Source organism: Rutilus rutilus, assembly GCF_951802725.1.
Source record: "Rutilus rutilus genome assembly, chromosome: 5".
In the NCBI taxonomy this organism is placed as follows: domain Eukaryota; kingdom Metazoa; phylum Chordata; class Actinopteri; order Cypriniformes; family Leuciscidae; genus Rutilus; species Rutilus rutilus.
Window position 1 is genome coordinate 895,543 of NC_140213.1, and position 17,835 is coordinate 913,377.

General features: G+C 49.5%; 1 protein-coding gene across 6 annotated transcripts in view; it reads left to right on the forward strand.

Moving 5' to 3' along the window:
* ppfia1 (PTPRF interacting protein alpha 1) overlaps window positions 1-17,835 on the forward strand; it is a 57,659-nt gene that overhangs the window by 20,609 nt on the left and 19,215 nt on the right. For 2 of the 6 annotated variants that reach the window (XM_084409117.1, XM_084409121.1), the window contains exons 15-21: window positions 59-282; window positions 1,985-2,156; window positions 4,699-4,728; window positions 5,933-6,057; window positions 7,987-8,147; window positions 12,665-12,758; window positions 15,543-15,624. In XM_084409117.1, coding sequence (XP_084265243.1) covers window positions 59-282; window positions 1,985-2,156; window positions 4,699-4,728; window positions 5,933-6,057; window positions 7,987-8,147; window positions 12,665-12,758; window positions 15,543-15,624 — 888 coding nt within the window. The remainder of the gene's footprint in view (window positions 1-58; window positions 283-1,984; window positions 2,157-4,698; window positions 4,729-5,932; window positions 6,058-7,986; window positions 8,148-12,664; window positions 12,759-15,542; window positions 15,625-17,835) is intronic. The other 4 variants (XM_084409119.1, XM_084409122.1, XM_084409118.1 and 1 more) reach the window with 3 other exon arrangements.

Sequence of the window (17,835 nt, forward strand, 5' to 3'; positions counted from 1 at the left end):
TTGAAATGATTTTGTGTCCCGATGCGTTTGGTGTGATTTCTGCTGTGGTTGTTGTCAGGTGCAGACGCTGGACGAGCAGGAGTGGGATCGGCTGCAACAGGCTAATGTTCTGGCTAACGTGGCTCACGCGTTCGAGAGCGATATGGACATGTCAGACGCTGAGGACGACAGAGAAACGGTCTTCAGCTCGATGGATCTTCTGTCTCCTGCTGGACAGGCAGACGCTCAAACCCTCGCCCTGATGCTGCAGGAGCAGCTCGACGCCATCAACAACGAGATACGGTACAGTGCTCATGCTAACACGCCATCAACAACAAGATACGGTACACAGCACTCAAGCTAACACGCCATCAACTACGAGATACGGTACAGCGCTCATGCTAACACGCCATCAACAACGAGATACGGTACACAGCACTCATGCTAACACGCCATCAACTATGAGATACGGTACAGCGCTCATGTTAACACGCCATCAACAACGAGATACAGTACACAGCGCTCATGCTAACACTCCATCAACAACGAGATACAGTACACAGCGCTCATGCTAACACGCCATCAACAACGAGATAAGGTACAGCGCTCATGCTAACACGCCATCAACAACGAGATACGGTACAGCGCTCATGCTAACACACCATCAACAACGAGATACGGTACAGCACTCATGCTAACACACCATCAGCAACGAGATACGGTACAGCGCTCATGCTAACACACCATCAACAACGAGATACGGTAAAGCGCTCATGCTAACACGCCATCAACAACGAGATACGGTACAGCGCTCATGCTAACACTCCAACAACGAGATACGGTACAGCGCTCATGCTAACACGCCATCAACAACGAGATACGGTACAGCGCTCATGCTAACACACCATCAACAACGAGATACAGTAAAGCGCTCATGCTAACACGCCATCAACAATGAGATACGGTACAGCGCTCATGCTAACACGCCATCAACAACGAGATACGGTACAGCGCTCATGCTAACACGCCATCAACAACGAGATACGGTACAGCGCTCATGCTAACACTCCAACAACGAGATACGGTACAGCGCTCATGCTAACACGCCATCAACAACGAGATACGGTACAGCGCTCATGCTAACACTCCATCAACAACGAGATACGGTACAGCGCTCATGCTAACACGCCATCAACAACGAGATACGGTACAGCGCTCATGCTAACACGCCATCAACAACGAGATACGGTACAGCGCTCATGCTAACACGCCATCAACAACGCGATACGGTACAGCGCTCATGCTAACACGCCATCAACAACGAGATACGGTACAGCTCTCATGCTAACACGCCATCAGCAACGAGATATGGTACACAGCACTCATGCTAACACACGTGGGCTAATACTTAACCCCTTCCAGGCAGTAATGGTGTAGAGTAGATACGTTTACCTGGTTTGAGTGGTTTACATCTGTGAGTCATTAGCATGGAGTTGATTTAATAAATAAAAAAAGGGCTGCACGATATTGGAAAACACCTACAATGTAACTCCACAACAACTACAGAAATGTCTCCACTAACATTCAGAAACTGTTCCTGAGTCTCTCCGTAAGGCTGCTCTCACTACTGGTTATTCTGGGATTCTGGATCTGTTTTGTTATTGCCGGAGTAAAGACTCCGCCCTCTTCTGAATGGAGGCGTTTGCATTTAAAGGGACACACACAAAAACGGCGAGTTTTTGCTCACATCCACAAAGGGGCAAATTTGACAAGCTCTAATAAATGATCTGGTATTTTGAGCTGAGATTTCAGACACACATTCTGGAGACACCAGAGATTTATATCACATCTGGTGAAAAGGCATAATGTGTATAACACCTTTAAGAACAAATTGACAGCCTGGATTGAATGGTTTCTTTGTCCTTGGTAAGTTTGATTAATTTCCTTGTCGTGTGCACTGTTGCGCTCTGACCCTGTGTGTGTGTGTGTGTGTGTGTCCTGACAGGATGATCCAGGAGGAGAAGGAGAACACGACGCTGAGAGCCGAGCAGATCGAGAGTCGAGTGGGCAGTGGAGAGGATCTGGGCCGCTTCCGGTCCTTCCTCAGCGAGTCTCCACCCGGATCAGGACACAACACACCCCGCCGAGAGCTCGACCGCATGGGGGTCATGACCCTGGTGAGTTAGTGTGTGTTTGTGTGTGTGTCGCCGTCTCGACCGCATGGGGGTCATGACCCTGGTGAGTGAGTGTGTGTTTGTGTGTGTGTGTGTGTGTGTGTCGCCGTCTCGACCGCATGGGGGTCATGACCCTGGTGAGTGTGAGTGTGTGTGTGTGTGTCGCCGTCTCGACCGCATGGGGGTCATGACCCTGGTGAGTGTGAGTGTGTGTGTGTGTGTGTGTGTGTGTGTCGCCGTCTCGACCGCATGGGGGTCATGACCCTGGTGAGTGAGTGTGTGTTTGTGTGTGTGTGTGTGTGTGTCGCCGTCTCGACCGCATGGGGGTCATGACCCTGTTGAGTGTGTGTGTGTGTGTGTGTGTGTGTGTGTCGCCGTCTCGACCGCATGGGGGTCATGACCCTGGTGAGTGTGTGTGTGTGTGTGTGTTTGTGTGTGTGTGTCGCCATCTCGACCGCATGGGGGTCATGACCCTGGTGAGTGTGTGTTTGTGTGTGTGTGTATCGCCGTCTCGACCGCATGGGGGTCATGACCCTGGTGAGTGTGTGTGTCGCCATCTCGACCGCATGGGGGTCATGACCCTGGTGAGTGTGAGTGTGTGTGTGTGTGTGTGTCGCCATCTCGACCGCATGGGGGTCATGACCCTGGTGAGTGTGAGTGTGTGTGTGTGTGTGTCGCCGTCTCGACCGCATGGGGGTCATGACCCTGGTGAGTGTGAGTGTGTGTGTGTCGCCGTCTCGACCGCATGGGGGTCATGACCCTGGTGAGTGAGTGTGTGTTTGTGTGTGTGTGTGTGTGTGTCGCCGTCTCGACCGCATGGGGGTCATGACCCTGTTGAGTGTGTGTGTGTGTGTGTGTGTGTGTCGCCGTCTCGACCGCATGGGGGTCATGACCCTGTTGAGTGTGTGTGTGTGTGTGTGTGTGTCGCCGTCTCGACCGCATGGGGGTCATGACCCTGGTGAGTGTGTGTGTGTGTGTGTGTGTTTGTGTGTGTGTGTCGCCATCTCGACCGCATGGGGGTCATGACCCTGGTGAGTGAGTGTGTGTTTGTGTGTGTGTGTATCGCCGTCTCGACCGCATGGGGGTCATGACCCTGGTGAGTGTGTGTGTCGCCATCTCGACCGCATGGGGGTCATGACCCTGGGGAGTGTGTGTGTGTGTGTGTGTGTGTGTCGCCATCTCGACCGCATGGGGGTGTGTGTGTGTGTTCTTGTATACATGGTTTATGAGGACACAAATGTGTATAATAACATGGGTATTACAACGTAACATCTGCTGTGTCCTCTTAAACCAAACGGCTTAAAAAACACAAACATACTAAATGGTGTTTTTTGAAACCCAGTGTTTTCCGTGTTCCTGCTGTTAATGCGTGTGTTCTAGAGGAAGTTTACTGGAGCTCTTCCTGCCGGCTCCTCCTCGGGGAGATGAGCGATTAGACCTGGAGGAGATAAAGCCTAACCACTGTTTACTCTGGATAACATGAGCTGTCAGGACTCGCCTCCATGTCTCAGTGTTTAAACGCTCAGCACTAAACGACAAATAACAATAATATTAATAAACATTTATTAGTATTGCACTTTTCATACATGGAATGCAACTCAAAGTGCTTCACAAGCATACAAACAAATAATGGGAAACACATTCACATATAAAGATATTCAAAAACAACTATAAAAGGTACAAAACAGTGACTATAGACACACAGCGCTTGAGGAGTTCCTCATACTGCAGCGTTCAGTGGCGTACACAGATCCACAGTGTTATCAGATGCTAGATTGCAGAACTTCATAAGCAGCGCCGAGAATAGATGACAGAACGCGCTCGTGATAGTCGTGCAGCTTTAACTGCAGCGCTCGGGCGTTAGAGGATCATTAATGAAGTACTGAGACTCGTGATGTACTTCTGATTTTAAATAAAGCGGCTCGATAGTCTCCGGTTATATGTGTTCAGGATGTGCTGCCTAGCTCCTGAAACTGGAAGTGAGCGATCGGAAGATGATTTTACAGTCTGTGTGAAAATGTTTAGAGGCAAATTCCAGACCAGTCGCTTTACCGTAATCAGCTGACCGCCCTAAAAGCTGAGAGTCTGACTGGCCATGAATAAACGTGTGCATGAGTGCTGAACGCTTGTGCCGTAACGAGTCGAGCGCAGAAGCTGTGCCAGTCCACAACACACTCATCACGCTCCTAACCCTAACCCACGCTCATTTACAATTATCCGAAGGTCTCGCTCAAGCTAACGATCTTTACGTTTGAAATGACATCAGAAATGCCAGTGTTTCTGACATATGGCTGTGTGTGTGTGTGTGTGTTCACCTGTCTCTCCTCAGCACTGACGTTGATGCCTCTTGCTTTTCTCGTGTGTGTGTGTGTGTGTGTGTGTGTGTGTGTTCACTTGTCTCTCCTCAGCACTGACGTTGATGCCTCTTGCTTTTCTCGTGTGTGTGTGTGTCTCTAGATGTTTTCTCACCAGCTTCTGTGCTTTAATCTGAAACGCTGCTAACTGCCTGTTTCTTCTCTTTCTCCACTTGCTTGCGCTTCAACAGCCTAGCGATTTGCGGAAGCACCGTAGGAAGGTAATTTAGAGAACCTGCGCGTGTGTAATCGGTTCTGGACATGTGAACATGCACACGTGTAGAGCTCACACACACTAACCTTTACAGATATTGATATCCTCGTGACACACAGTGATAAGCAGGACTGGGCGCTATGACCAAACATTAACCCTGTCTATTTACAAAATGCAGGTTACAGTTTATAGTCATTATTATTGGGAACGAATCATCCAGGCATGTTTATTTTATCTATTTATTTTTAACTGGTAATGACAGTCTTCTCTGATGATGTGTGCAGGGCTTCTCCAATCATTGGATCAGCTTTAGCTCCACCCCTTTCTTACAATCCACTGCAATGTCTCATTAAGATCCATCCAATCAACAGAGACGCATCGCATGAAGCCTCACCCCACACTTATCCTTTATTTGAACATTCAGTTTACACTATGGTACAACACAATGAGAACATCACAATAGTTAAGAGTAACACCAATAGAGGAAGTAGAAGATCTGATGTTCAGATGAAAATGTGCATTTTATGTTTACAGTATTTCAACTTATTTGATGTTCCTTTGATGGATATAAAACAAAGATCAGATTCACATCAAAGGAACGATGTGGAAACACTTCCCTTCAAAACAAGAACTGATGTTTTAGATCACACACACCACCCAGCCCTGCTTATTAATGCTATTCTACAGAACCGTATATGGGACGCGATGAATTAGAGATTTAGCACTAAAGCTGACATTGACAATGTTCCAGTGTTAAACACTCATGATGAGTGACTGTCAGTGTCTCTCACAGAGGACTGAACAGGACATTCACCGCCCATCATGTGCTCACCCAGAACTGTCTTCTGTGCAATGCAAAAGGTGTTTTGAAGGTCAATTTGGCTCCAAAAAAACAACAACAGTTCATCGATGTTTGAGAGAGTAAATGATGACAGAATGTTCAGCAGTGCCATAGAGCTTCGTAACATCTAATTCATTCATATATCAAACACACAGATGCCTTGTATAATTGTCATTAAATAGGGAGCCTAGCCGGGAAAAAAAGTATGGTTTTATAATTTACATTTTGCAAACACAGAATACATGTGTATACATTTCATCAGATTGAAAATGAGCTTCAGAAATGATAATGATAATGATGAGACATTGTGTTTTAGGTCTGTGTGTTTAACTGATGCAGTGTGTGTGTGTGTGTGTGTGTGTGTGTTTAGTGTGCTCAGGACGATAAAGCCACCATCAGATGTGAGACGTCTCCTCCGTCCACGCCATCCTCTATGCGTCTCCATAAGGGATCGCTACACACCTCGAGCCACGAGGACATCAGAGACGTGCGCAGGTCAGTGACGCTAGCTCGTCCTCATGCTAATGCCTGGGACAGATTACACTATTTTAGCCCCTTTTCGGCACGATCTGTTTGACGTAGGTTGTTGTGGGGATTCATAAATGACAACGGGCGTCAGGACACAGGATTCTATCGTTTCATCTCGCATAGTGTGTCATAGTGGACGACAGCCAACTAGCGTTTGCGATGCTTCGCATCATCACCATAAGAAGCCTAGCATGTTTAATTTTTTTTTTCGGTGGGAGTGAGTGTGTGTGTATGTATGTATGGGAGTGAGTATGTATGTGAGCGAGTACGAGCGAGCACGAGCGAGTGAGTGAGTATGAGCGAGTGAGTGAGTATGAGCGAGCGAGTGAGTATGAGTATGAGTGAGTATGAGTATGAGTGAGTATGAGTATGAGTGAGAATGAGTATGAGTGAGAATGAGTATGAGTGAGTATGAGTATGAGTGAGTATGAGTATGAGTGAGTATGAGTATGAGTGAGTATGAGTATGAGTGAGTATGAGTATGAGTGAGTATGAGTATGAGTGAGTATGAGTATGAGTGAGTATGAGTATGAGTGAGTATGAGTATGAGTGAGTATGAGTATGAGTGAGTATGAGTGAGTATGAGTGAGTATGAGTGAGTATGAGTGAGTATGAGTGAGTATGAGTGAGTATGAGTGAGTACGAGTGAGTGAGTACGAGTGTATGTGTGCGTGTGTGTGTGAGACGGCACGCGTAGGCCTGTCACGATAACAAATTTTGCTGGACGATAAATTGTCCAAGAAATTATCGCGATAAACGATAATATTGTCGTTCTGAGACCATTTTCATTTAATATAATTATAATGGCATAATAATGCAGGTACACCTTTTCAACGATCTATAAACTTTTATTTCTAAAGAATATTAAACATTGAAAACGGAAAACATTTTAAATATCCAAAAAAATGAACAAAACAACCAAAAACAATAAAAGCAATGGACTCTTAGTGTCTGTTAACAAAATAAATGTCTGTTAATAAATAAAATGGATGTAAACAAAATTGCACTTCAAAAAATATTAAACATTAGGCTTTAGACATTAGGCATAAATAGTGATACATTCCATAACAGGTAAAACTGACAGTTAGGACCTTTGTAAACAAAACAAAAAAAAAGCCTCAAGCCATATCGCACAATTTTGCACTGTTACTCCTGTTACTTTGTCCTCCTGTTACTTTGTCAAGTGATTGTGTACTGTCGGGAAGACGGAGACGCGCTTTATTGCGTGTATATGCTACGCACTGAAAATACTTGGTTAGGATTAGGGGTGAGGAGTGCGTGCGTATTACATGCCATAAAGAGCGTATCATATGCACGCAAAAACTATTTTTGGCGTATAAATGGCACGAGAAATAACATTCGTGGTATAGATACGCATTTTCATGTGATCGGGCTCGCTGTCGCAACTCACAACTAGCGTCTTCTCTCTCTCCCGGCAGTCGCCGCAAACAGTCCCGCCGGCGCTTTCCCACACAAAGACCATGTGACTGACAAGAGAGTTCACTCCTCCTATTCGCTAAAGAACCGAGAGTGGTCATCCAGTCTCTTTGGTAGAGACTGAGAGAGAGAGACGAGGAAAACAAACAAGCATGCAAATGGAATTATCGCGCCGGAAAAATTATCGAGCTCATTTTTTTTATCGTGCGATTAATTGACTTATCGACTATCGCGACAGGCCTAGGCACGCGATTACTGGTCGGAAAGCAACGTGTAGTCTGACATGTTTCTTGTCCATGACACGACAAGATTTTAGGAGTCAAAATCGCGTAATCTGACACAACGACTATCGTAACAGACAAAACAATTGTGTAATCTGAACCAGGCATACTGTGAGTGTTAGTGCAGGGTCAGAGCGGTGACGTGTGTGTGTGTGTGTGTGTGTGTGTGCGCGCGCAGCGCTGGCCTGCAGGACAGTAACCCCAGCAGCAGTAACAGCAGTCAGGACTCACTCAACAAGGCCACCAAGAAGAAGAGCATCAAGGTCTCGATCGGCCGTCTGTTCGCCAAGAAGGAGAAGAGTCGAGCCGGTCCTGTGGGGAAAGAGTCTCCTGTGCCAGGTGTGTGTCACACACTCCTCATCCGCGTCACACACTCCTCATCCGCGTCACACACTCCTCATCCCACGTCACACACTCCTCATCCCGCGTCACACACTCCTCATCCGCGTCACACACTCCTCATCCCGCGTCACACACTCCTCATCCCGCGTCACACACTCCTCATCCGCCTCACACACTCCTCATCTGCCTCACACACTCCTCATCCGCCTCACACACTCCTCATCCGCGTCACACACTCCTCATCCGCGTCACACACTCCTCATCCGCGTCACACACTCCTCATCCGCGTCACACACTCCTCATCCGCGTCACACACTCCTCATCCGCGTCACACACTCCTCATCCGCGTCACACACTCCTCATCACACTCCTCATCCGCATCACACACTCCTCATCCGCATCACACACTCCTCATCCGCGTCACACACTCCTCATCCGCGTCACACACTCCTCATCCGCGTCACACACTCCTCATCCGCGTCACACACTCCTCATCCCGCATCACACACTCCTCATCCGCGTCACACACTCCTCATCCGCGTCACACACTCCTCATCCGCGTCACACACTCCTCATCCGCGTCACACACGTCACACACTCCTCATCCGCGTCACACACTCCTCATCACACTCCTCATCCGCATCACACACTCCTCATCTGCATCACACACTCCTCATCTGCGTCACACACTCCTCATCTGCGTCACACACTCCTCATCCGCGTCACACACTCCTCATCCGCGTCACACACTCCTCATCACACTGCTTATCCGCATCACACACTCCTCATCCGCGTCACACACTCCTCATCACACTCCTCATTCGCATCACACACTCCTCATCACACTCCTCATCCGCGTCACACACTCCTCATCCGCGTCACACACTCCTCATCCGCGTCACACACTCCTCATCCGCGTCACACACTCCTCTCATCCGCGTCACACACTCCTCATCACACTCCTCATCCGCGTCACACACTCCTCATCACACTCCTCATCCACGTCTCACTCTTCTCATCACACTCCTCATCCGCGTCACACACTCCTCTCATCCGCGTCACACACTCCTCATCACACTCCTCATCCGCGTCACACACTCCTCATCACACTCCTCATCCGCATCACACTGCTCATCCGCATTACACACTCCTCATCACACTCCGCATCCGCGTTACACTCCTCATCCGCATCACACACTCCTCATCCGCGTCACACACTCCTCATCACACTCCTCATCCGCATCACACACTCCTTATCCGCGTCACGCACTCCTCATCCTCGTCACGCACTCCTCATCCGCGTCACACACTCCTCATCACACTCCTCATCCGCATCACACACTCCTCATCCGCGTCACACACTCCTCATCACACTCCTCATCCGCGTCACACTCCTCATCACACTTCTCATCCGCGTCACACACTCCTCATTACACTCCACATCCACGTCACACACTCCTCATCACACTCCTCATCCGCATCACACACTCCTTATCCGCGTCACGCACTCCTCATCCTCGTCACGCACTCCTCATCCGCGTCACACACTCCTCATCACACTCCTCATCCGCATCACACACTCCTCATCCGCGTCACACACTCCTCATCACACTCCTCATCCGCGTCACACTCCTCATCACACTTCTCATCCGCGTCACACACTCCTCATTACACTCCACATCCACGTCACACACTCCTCATCACACTGCTCATCCGCATCACACACTCCTCATCACACTCCTCATCCCGCCTCACAGACTCCTCATCCGCGTCACACACTCCTCATCACACTGCTCATCCGCGTCACACACTCCTCATCACACTCCTCATCCGCGTCACACATTCCTCATCCACGTCACACACTCCTCATCACACTGCTCATCCGCGTCACACACTCCTCATCCACGTCACACACTCCTCATCACACTCCTCATTCACATCACACACTCTTCATCTTCGTCACGCACTCCTCATCACACTCCTCATCCGCGTCACACACTCCTCATCACACTGCTCATCCGCGTCACACACTCCTCATCACACTGCTCATCCGCATCACACACTCCTCAACACACTCCTCATCCCGCCTCACACACTCCTCATCCGCGTCACACACTCCTCATCACACTGCTCATCCGCGTCACACACTCCTCATCACACTCCTCATCCGTGTCACACATTCCTCATCCACGTCACACACTCTTCATCACACTGCTCATCCGCGTCACACATTCCTCATCCACGTCACACACTCCTCATCACACTGCTCATCCGCGTCACACACTCCTCATCCACGTCACACACTCCTCATCACACTCCTCATTCACATCACACACTCTTCATCTTCGTCACGCACTCCTCATCACACTCCTCATCCGCGTCACACACTCCTCATCACACTGCTCATCCGCGTCACACACTCCTCATCACACTGCTCATCCGCATCTCACACTCCTCATCCGCATCACACACTCCTCATCCGCGTCACACACTCATCACACTCCTCATCCACATCACACACTCCTCATCCGCGTCACGCACTCCTCATCACACTGCTCATCCGCGTCACACACTCCTCATTACACTCCTCATCCGCATCACACACTCCTCATCCGCGTCACACACTCCTCATCACACTGCTCATCCGCGTCACACACTCCTCATCACACTCCTCATCCACGTCACACTCTTCTCATCACACTCCTCATCCGCATCACACACTCCTCATCACACTCCTCATCCGCATCACACTGCTCATCCGCATCACACACTCCTCATCACACTCCGCATCCGTGTCACACACTCCTCATCCGCATCACACACTCCTCATCCGTGTCACACACTCCTCATCACACTCCTCATCCGCGTCACACACTCCTCAACACACTCCTCATCCGCGTCACGCACTCCTCATCCGTGTCACGCACTCCTCATCCACATCACCCACTCCTCATCCGTCACACACTCCTCATCCGCGTCACGCACTCCTCATCACACTCCTCATCCGCGTCACACATTCCTCATCACACTCCTCATCACACTCATCCGCGTCACGCACTCCTCATCCGCGTCACACACTCCTCATCCCGCGTCACACACTCCTCATCACACTGTTCATCCACGTCACACACTCCTCATCACACTCCTCATCCGCGTCACACATTCCTCATCCACGTCACACACTGCTCATCACACTCCTCATCCGCATCACACACTCCTCATCCGCGTCACACACTCCTCATCACACTCCTCATCCGCGTCACACACTCCTCATCACACTGCTCATCCGCGTCACACACTCCTCATCACACTCCTCATCCGCGTCACACACTCCTCATCACACTCCTCATCCGCGTCACACACTCCTCATCCGCGTCACACACTCCTCATCCACGTCACACACTCCTCATCCCGCGTCACACACTCCTCATCCGCGTCACACACTCCTCATCACACTCCTCATCCGCATCACACACTCCTCATCCTCGTCACACTGCTCATCCGCATCACACACTGCTCGTCCGCGTCACACACTGCTCGTCCGCGTCACACACTGCTCGTCCGCGTCACACACTGCTCGTCCGCGTCACACACTGCTCGTCCGCGTCACACACTGCTCGTCCGCGTCACACACTGCTCGTCCGCGTCACACACTCCTCGTTCGCGTCACACACTCCTCATCACGCTCCTCATCCGCGTCACACACTCCTCATACGCGTCACACACTCCTCGTCCGCGTCACACACTCCTCATCACGCTCCTCATCCGCGTCACACACTCGGGTCACACACTCCTCCATCTCCACTCTACCCTGGAATGTTTTCCTCAAAAACCTTAATTTCTTTTCGACCAAAGAAAGGCATGAACATCTTGAATGACGTGGGGGAGAGTAAATTATCAGGAAATTATAATTCTGAAGTGAACTAATCCTTTAAATACTGTGTCACAAAAGCACTTCTAGTCACATTTCACAATAAAACATGAAATTATATTCTACATAAAATAAACACAGCCTATTTTCATTCCGTTGCTCTTGCATCGTTAAAATTTGCCCCATATTCTCATCACTGCAATGCAACTGATTCTTATTTAAATGAATTATAAATCCTCTGGCTCAAACAGTAGAGCGTCACACTAGCAGGGATCATGGGATCGATTCCCAGGGAAAGCAAGAACTGATAAATATGTGAATACCTTGAATAGAATGCAAGTTGCTTTGCATAAAATCATCAGAAAAATGCATAAATGTAAATGAGAATTATCATACATTATATTCAGCATTATATATAATAGCGTTCACATGTGTGTTCAGTGATCATCACTAAATAAAGACGTAAATGGTGTAATATGTTCTGTGATCGAATCACGGAAACCACATACAGAGTCAGTCAGAAATCACATCACGCTCACTCATCAACACGGGATCCTTCTGGGTCGTGATGGGAGAAAACACCAAAACTCATGAGAATGTGACGAGTTCTGTCTGTGTGTGTGTGTGTGTGTGTGTGGATCAGCGGCAGGAACACCTGAAGGGAGCGGCTCACCGGACGCCTTGACACTCGGCAAACTGGGCGGCCCTGCAGAGAAGAGCAGAAAACTGCAGAAGAAGTGAGTGACACGTCAATAGCATTCATAGATAATATTCATATTCAATAGTTTCTGAAGGGAAACTGCTTGAACATAGAGAATAGAGATGTGACAGTGATAATATTCTCCCACCAGACAACACTATCGTAGCAAGCCTGATAGAGAAGTGCCTGCAGAAACTCTCTGATGCTTTAGTGTGTGCTTCATCATCTTCACTCGACACCACTGACCTGCCATCATGTTCACTCACAGCCACACCGCTTTCTTTTGCTCACCAGTGAATGTGAAGTGTCGAGGCCCCGATATACTCAGTGCTATTTCCTTAGCAAACGAACAGATAACAAATATAACAAAATAAACACAACAGAGAGAAAACAGCGGTTCAGAAAGCATCTGATCATAGTGATGATGAGCTCTGAGATTCAGATCTCCAGTAATTTGACGTCACATTTACTTGTACAATTGCAGCTTTACAGTATTAAACATGTTTGAAATCAACATGTTTTTTCTTTGATTATGCTGAAGTATATCGGGGTCTTTATGATTTAAGGCATCGCAGTAGTTCGAGTGTGTTGGTGTCATTATGATTCATGTCTCATTACCCATCAGTCTTGCAGTGGCTCATTGTGGTTGTTTTCCCTCCTCTCTCCTTACACACTCTTTCATGTGTCACTCATAGCCCAAACACAGGGTAAGTGTCCGCAGACCGTCTCGTGTGTGTGTGTGTGTGTGTGTGTGTGTGTGTGTAGCATGAAAACCACCTGCACGTCTCATGCTTGCTGTGATGCGCTTCAGCTGTACTAACCTTCAGACCTTTACAACATTACACATGGTTGAGATGATAACCACATGGTGAAGATTTCATAACTGTATTGGTTAACTCCTAGATTTATGCATTGATTTATTTAGTGATAAAGAAATATCTTTCTTTATAGAGCAGGATTTAATACAACAGCGATTGCCCGATGTGCTGTACAAAGACTAAATCTCTATTATGCAGGGGAGAATTTGAAGAAAGTGTCTCACAAAAAAATAGTCAGCATAAAAGTGAAGTTGTGCTGGTCTTTTCTCCTCTATTGTGTCGTATATCGAGTGAAACACTTCTGGAACAAGAACAAATGTGGCCGGGGCTTGATTGTGTCTGTGGGGAACTGGTTGGATGGTTGTGGTTTGCTATTGGCTGATCTCATGTGAGTGACAGGTTGCCCCGCCCTCATCATCAGAGAAGAGAAGATATGTCACTTATTCTGATTCAAGATTATTAAGACAATAATGATGTGCACCGATAAATCATTTAGAATAAACACTGCAATATTCCATAAAAACAGAGTTGGAGTTGGAGGTGGAGTTGGAGGTTGAGGTTGGAGGTTGAGGTTGGGGTTGGAGTTTGGGGTGGAGGTGGGGTTGGAGTTTGGGGTGGAGTTGGAGGTTGAGGTTGGAGGTTGAGGTTGGGGTTGGAGTTTGGGGTGGAGGTGGGGTTGGAGTTTGGGGTGGAGGTGGAGTTGGAGGTTGAGGTTGGGGTTGGAGGTTGGGGTTGGAGTTTGGGGTGGAGTTGGAGGTTGAGGTTGGGGTTGGAGTTTGGGGTGGAGGTGGAGTTTGGGGTGGAGGTGGAGTTGGAGGTTGAGGTTGGGGTTGGAGGTTGGGGTTGGGGTTGGAGTTTGGGGTGGAGTTGGAGTTTGGGGTGGAGGTGGAGTTGGAGGTTGAGGTTGGGGTTGGAGGTTGGGGTTGGAGTTTGGGGTGGGGTTGGAGTTTGGGGTGGAGGTGGAGTTGGAGGTTGGGGTTGGAGGTTGGGGTTGGAGTTTGGGGTGGAGTTGGAGGTTGAGGTTGGGGTTGGAGTTTGGGGTGGAGGTGGAGGTTGAGGTTGGAGTTGGAGTTGGGGTTGGAGGTGGAGGTGGGGTTGGAGGTGGAGGTGGAGGTTGAGTTTGGGTTGGAGGTGGAGGTTGAGGTTGGAGTTGGAGTTGGAGTTGGGGTTGGAGGTGGAGGTGGGGTTGGAGGTGGAGGTGGAGGTGGAGGTTGAGTTTGGGTTGGAGGTGGAGGTTGAGGTTGAAGTTGGAGGTTGAAGTTGGAGGTTGAGAGTTGGAGTTGGAGTTGGAGTTGGAGTTGGAGTTGGGTTGGAGTAAGGGTCTCAGTCCTGGACCGGATGCTTCTCTTCATTCTTCAGCATGGCTGAGAGACTCATGATGTCATGCATGTTTGTCTGCATTATTCCTTCATCTACACACTTCAGCATCTGCGTATGTAATGCTGTGGCAAACATGCAGTATTGTGGTGTTTTGAACGCATTCACATCGTCAGGTATCACAGGTGTTCATGCTGTTTTCTCTGCATTTTGAGTGATGGAAACATAAAATGAAACAGAGCTGAACTACAGAGTGTGTGAGAGGAATATTTGTCTCAGTACAGGTCAAAGATTCACCTTCTATCACGAAAGACACCTTACAGGGATAATTCACCCAAACATCTCTTTAACTCTCCCTTTTGTAATTAAAATTAAAAATATAATATAAATAAAGTAGTTAAAGTTAATTAAATTAGCTTATTAACCTTTAATACTATAATTGGTAATGCGATGGTTGAATCCCTGGTTGTTCTGGCGATGTTTTGATGATTTGTTGGTGGAAGTTCTTTCTCTCCAAACTCTTCTGCTAATCCAGCTGCCGTTTCCTCACTTCTGTACATGTGCTGTTCTCTGACCGTACGAATGCTTCATATTACTGCATATCATCATTCTTACATATGTTTGGCCCATAACACAAGCTCTTTGCACATACATGCATGTTCATAATGTTTTCTCTGTGTTCCCAGACATGAGTTGCTGGAGGAAGCGTGTCGGCAGGGTCTTCCCTTCGCTCAGTGGGACGGTCCCACCGTTGTGGTGTGGCTCGAGGTACCACATACTCACCTGTCCACACACACACACTCACCTGTCCACACACACACTCACCTGTCCACACACACACTCACCTGTCCACACACACACTCGCCCGTCCACACACACACTCGCCCGTCCACACACACACTCGCCCGTCCACACACTCCCCTGTCCACACACTCCCCTGTCCACACACTCCCCTGTCCACACACTCCTCACCTGTCCACACACACACTCACCTGTCCACACACACACTCGCCTATCCACACACTCCTCACCCGTCCACACACTCCCCTGTCCACACACTCCCCTGTCCACACACTCACCACCTGTCCACACACTCACCACCTGTCCACACACTCCTCACCTGTCCACACACTCACTTGTCCACACACTCACTTGTCCACACACTCCTCACCTGTCCACACATTCCTCACCTGTCCACACACTCACTTGTCCACACACACTCACCTGTCCACACACTCCTCACCCGTCCACACACTCACCTGTCCACACACTCCCCTGTCCACACACTCACCACCTGTCCACACACTCCTCACCTGTCCACACACTCACTTGTCCACACACTCCTCACCTGTCCACACATTCCTCACCTGTCCACACACTCCTCGCCTGTCCACACACACTCACCTGTCCACACACACTGACCTGTCCACACACTCCTCACTTGTCCACACACTCCTCGCCTGTCCACACATTCCTCGCCTGTCCACACACTCCTCACCTGTCCACACACTCCTCACTTGTCCACACACTCCTCGCCTGTCCACACATTCCTCGCCTGTCCACACACTCCTCGCCTGTCCACACACTCCTCGCCTGTCCACACACTCCTCACCTGTCCACACACTCCTCACCTGTCCACACACTCCTCACCTGTCCACACACTCCTCGCCTGTCCACACACTCCTCACCTGTCCACACACTCACCTGTCCACTCACTCACCTGTCCACAAACTCCACCCGTCCACACACTCCTCACCTTGTCCACACACTCTTCACCTGTCCACACACACCTCACCTGTCCACACACTCCTCACCTGTCCACACACTCTTCACCTGTCCACACACTCCTCACCTGTCCACACACTCCTCACCTGTCCACACACTCCTCACCTGTCCACACACTCCTCGCCTGTCCACACACTCCTCGCCTGTCCACACACTCACCTGTCCACTCACTCACCTGTCCACAAACTCCACCCGTCCACACACTCCTCACCTTTCCACACACTCCTCACCTTGTCCACACACTCTTCACCTGTCCACACACTCCTCACCTGTCCACACACTCCTCACCTGTCCACACACTCCTCACCTGTCCACACACTCCTCACCTTGTCCACACACTCTTCACCTGTCCACACACTCCTCACCTGTCCACACACTCCTCACCTTGTCCACACACTCTTCACCTGTCCACACACTCCTCACCTGTCCACACACTCCTCACCTTGTCCACACACTCTTCACCTGTCCACACACTCCTCACCTTTCCACACACTCCTCACCTTGTCCACACACTCTTCACCTGTCCACACACTCCTCACCTGTCCACACACTCCTCACCTGTCCACACACTCCTCACCTTGTCCACACACTCCTCACCTGTCCACACACTCCTCACCTGTCCACACACTCCTCACCTGTCCACACACTCCTCACCTGTCCACACACTCCTCACCTGTCCACTCACTCACCTGTCCACAAACTCCACCCGTCCACAAACTCCACACCTGTCCACACACTCCTCGCCTGTCCACACACTCCTCGCCTGTCCACACACTCACCTGCCCACACACTCCTCACCTGTCCACTCACTCACCTGTCCACAAACTCCACCCGTCCACAAACTCCTCGCCTGTCCACACACTCCTCGCCTGTCCACACACTCACCTGTCCACACACTCCTCGCCTGTCCACACACTCACCTGCCCACACACTCCTCGCCTGTCCACACACTCACCTGTCCACACACTCACCTGTCCACACACTCCTCGCCTGCCCACACACTCCTCGCCTGTCCACACACTCTTCACCTGTCCACACACTCACCTGTCCACAAACTCCTCGCCTGTCCACACACTCACCTGTCCACACACTCCTCGCCTTTCCACACACTCCTCGCCTGTCCACACACTCCTCGCCTGCCTGTCCACACACTCCTCGCCTGTCCACACACTCCTCGCCTGTCCACACACTCAC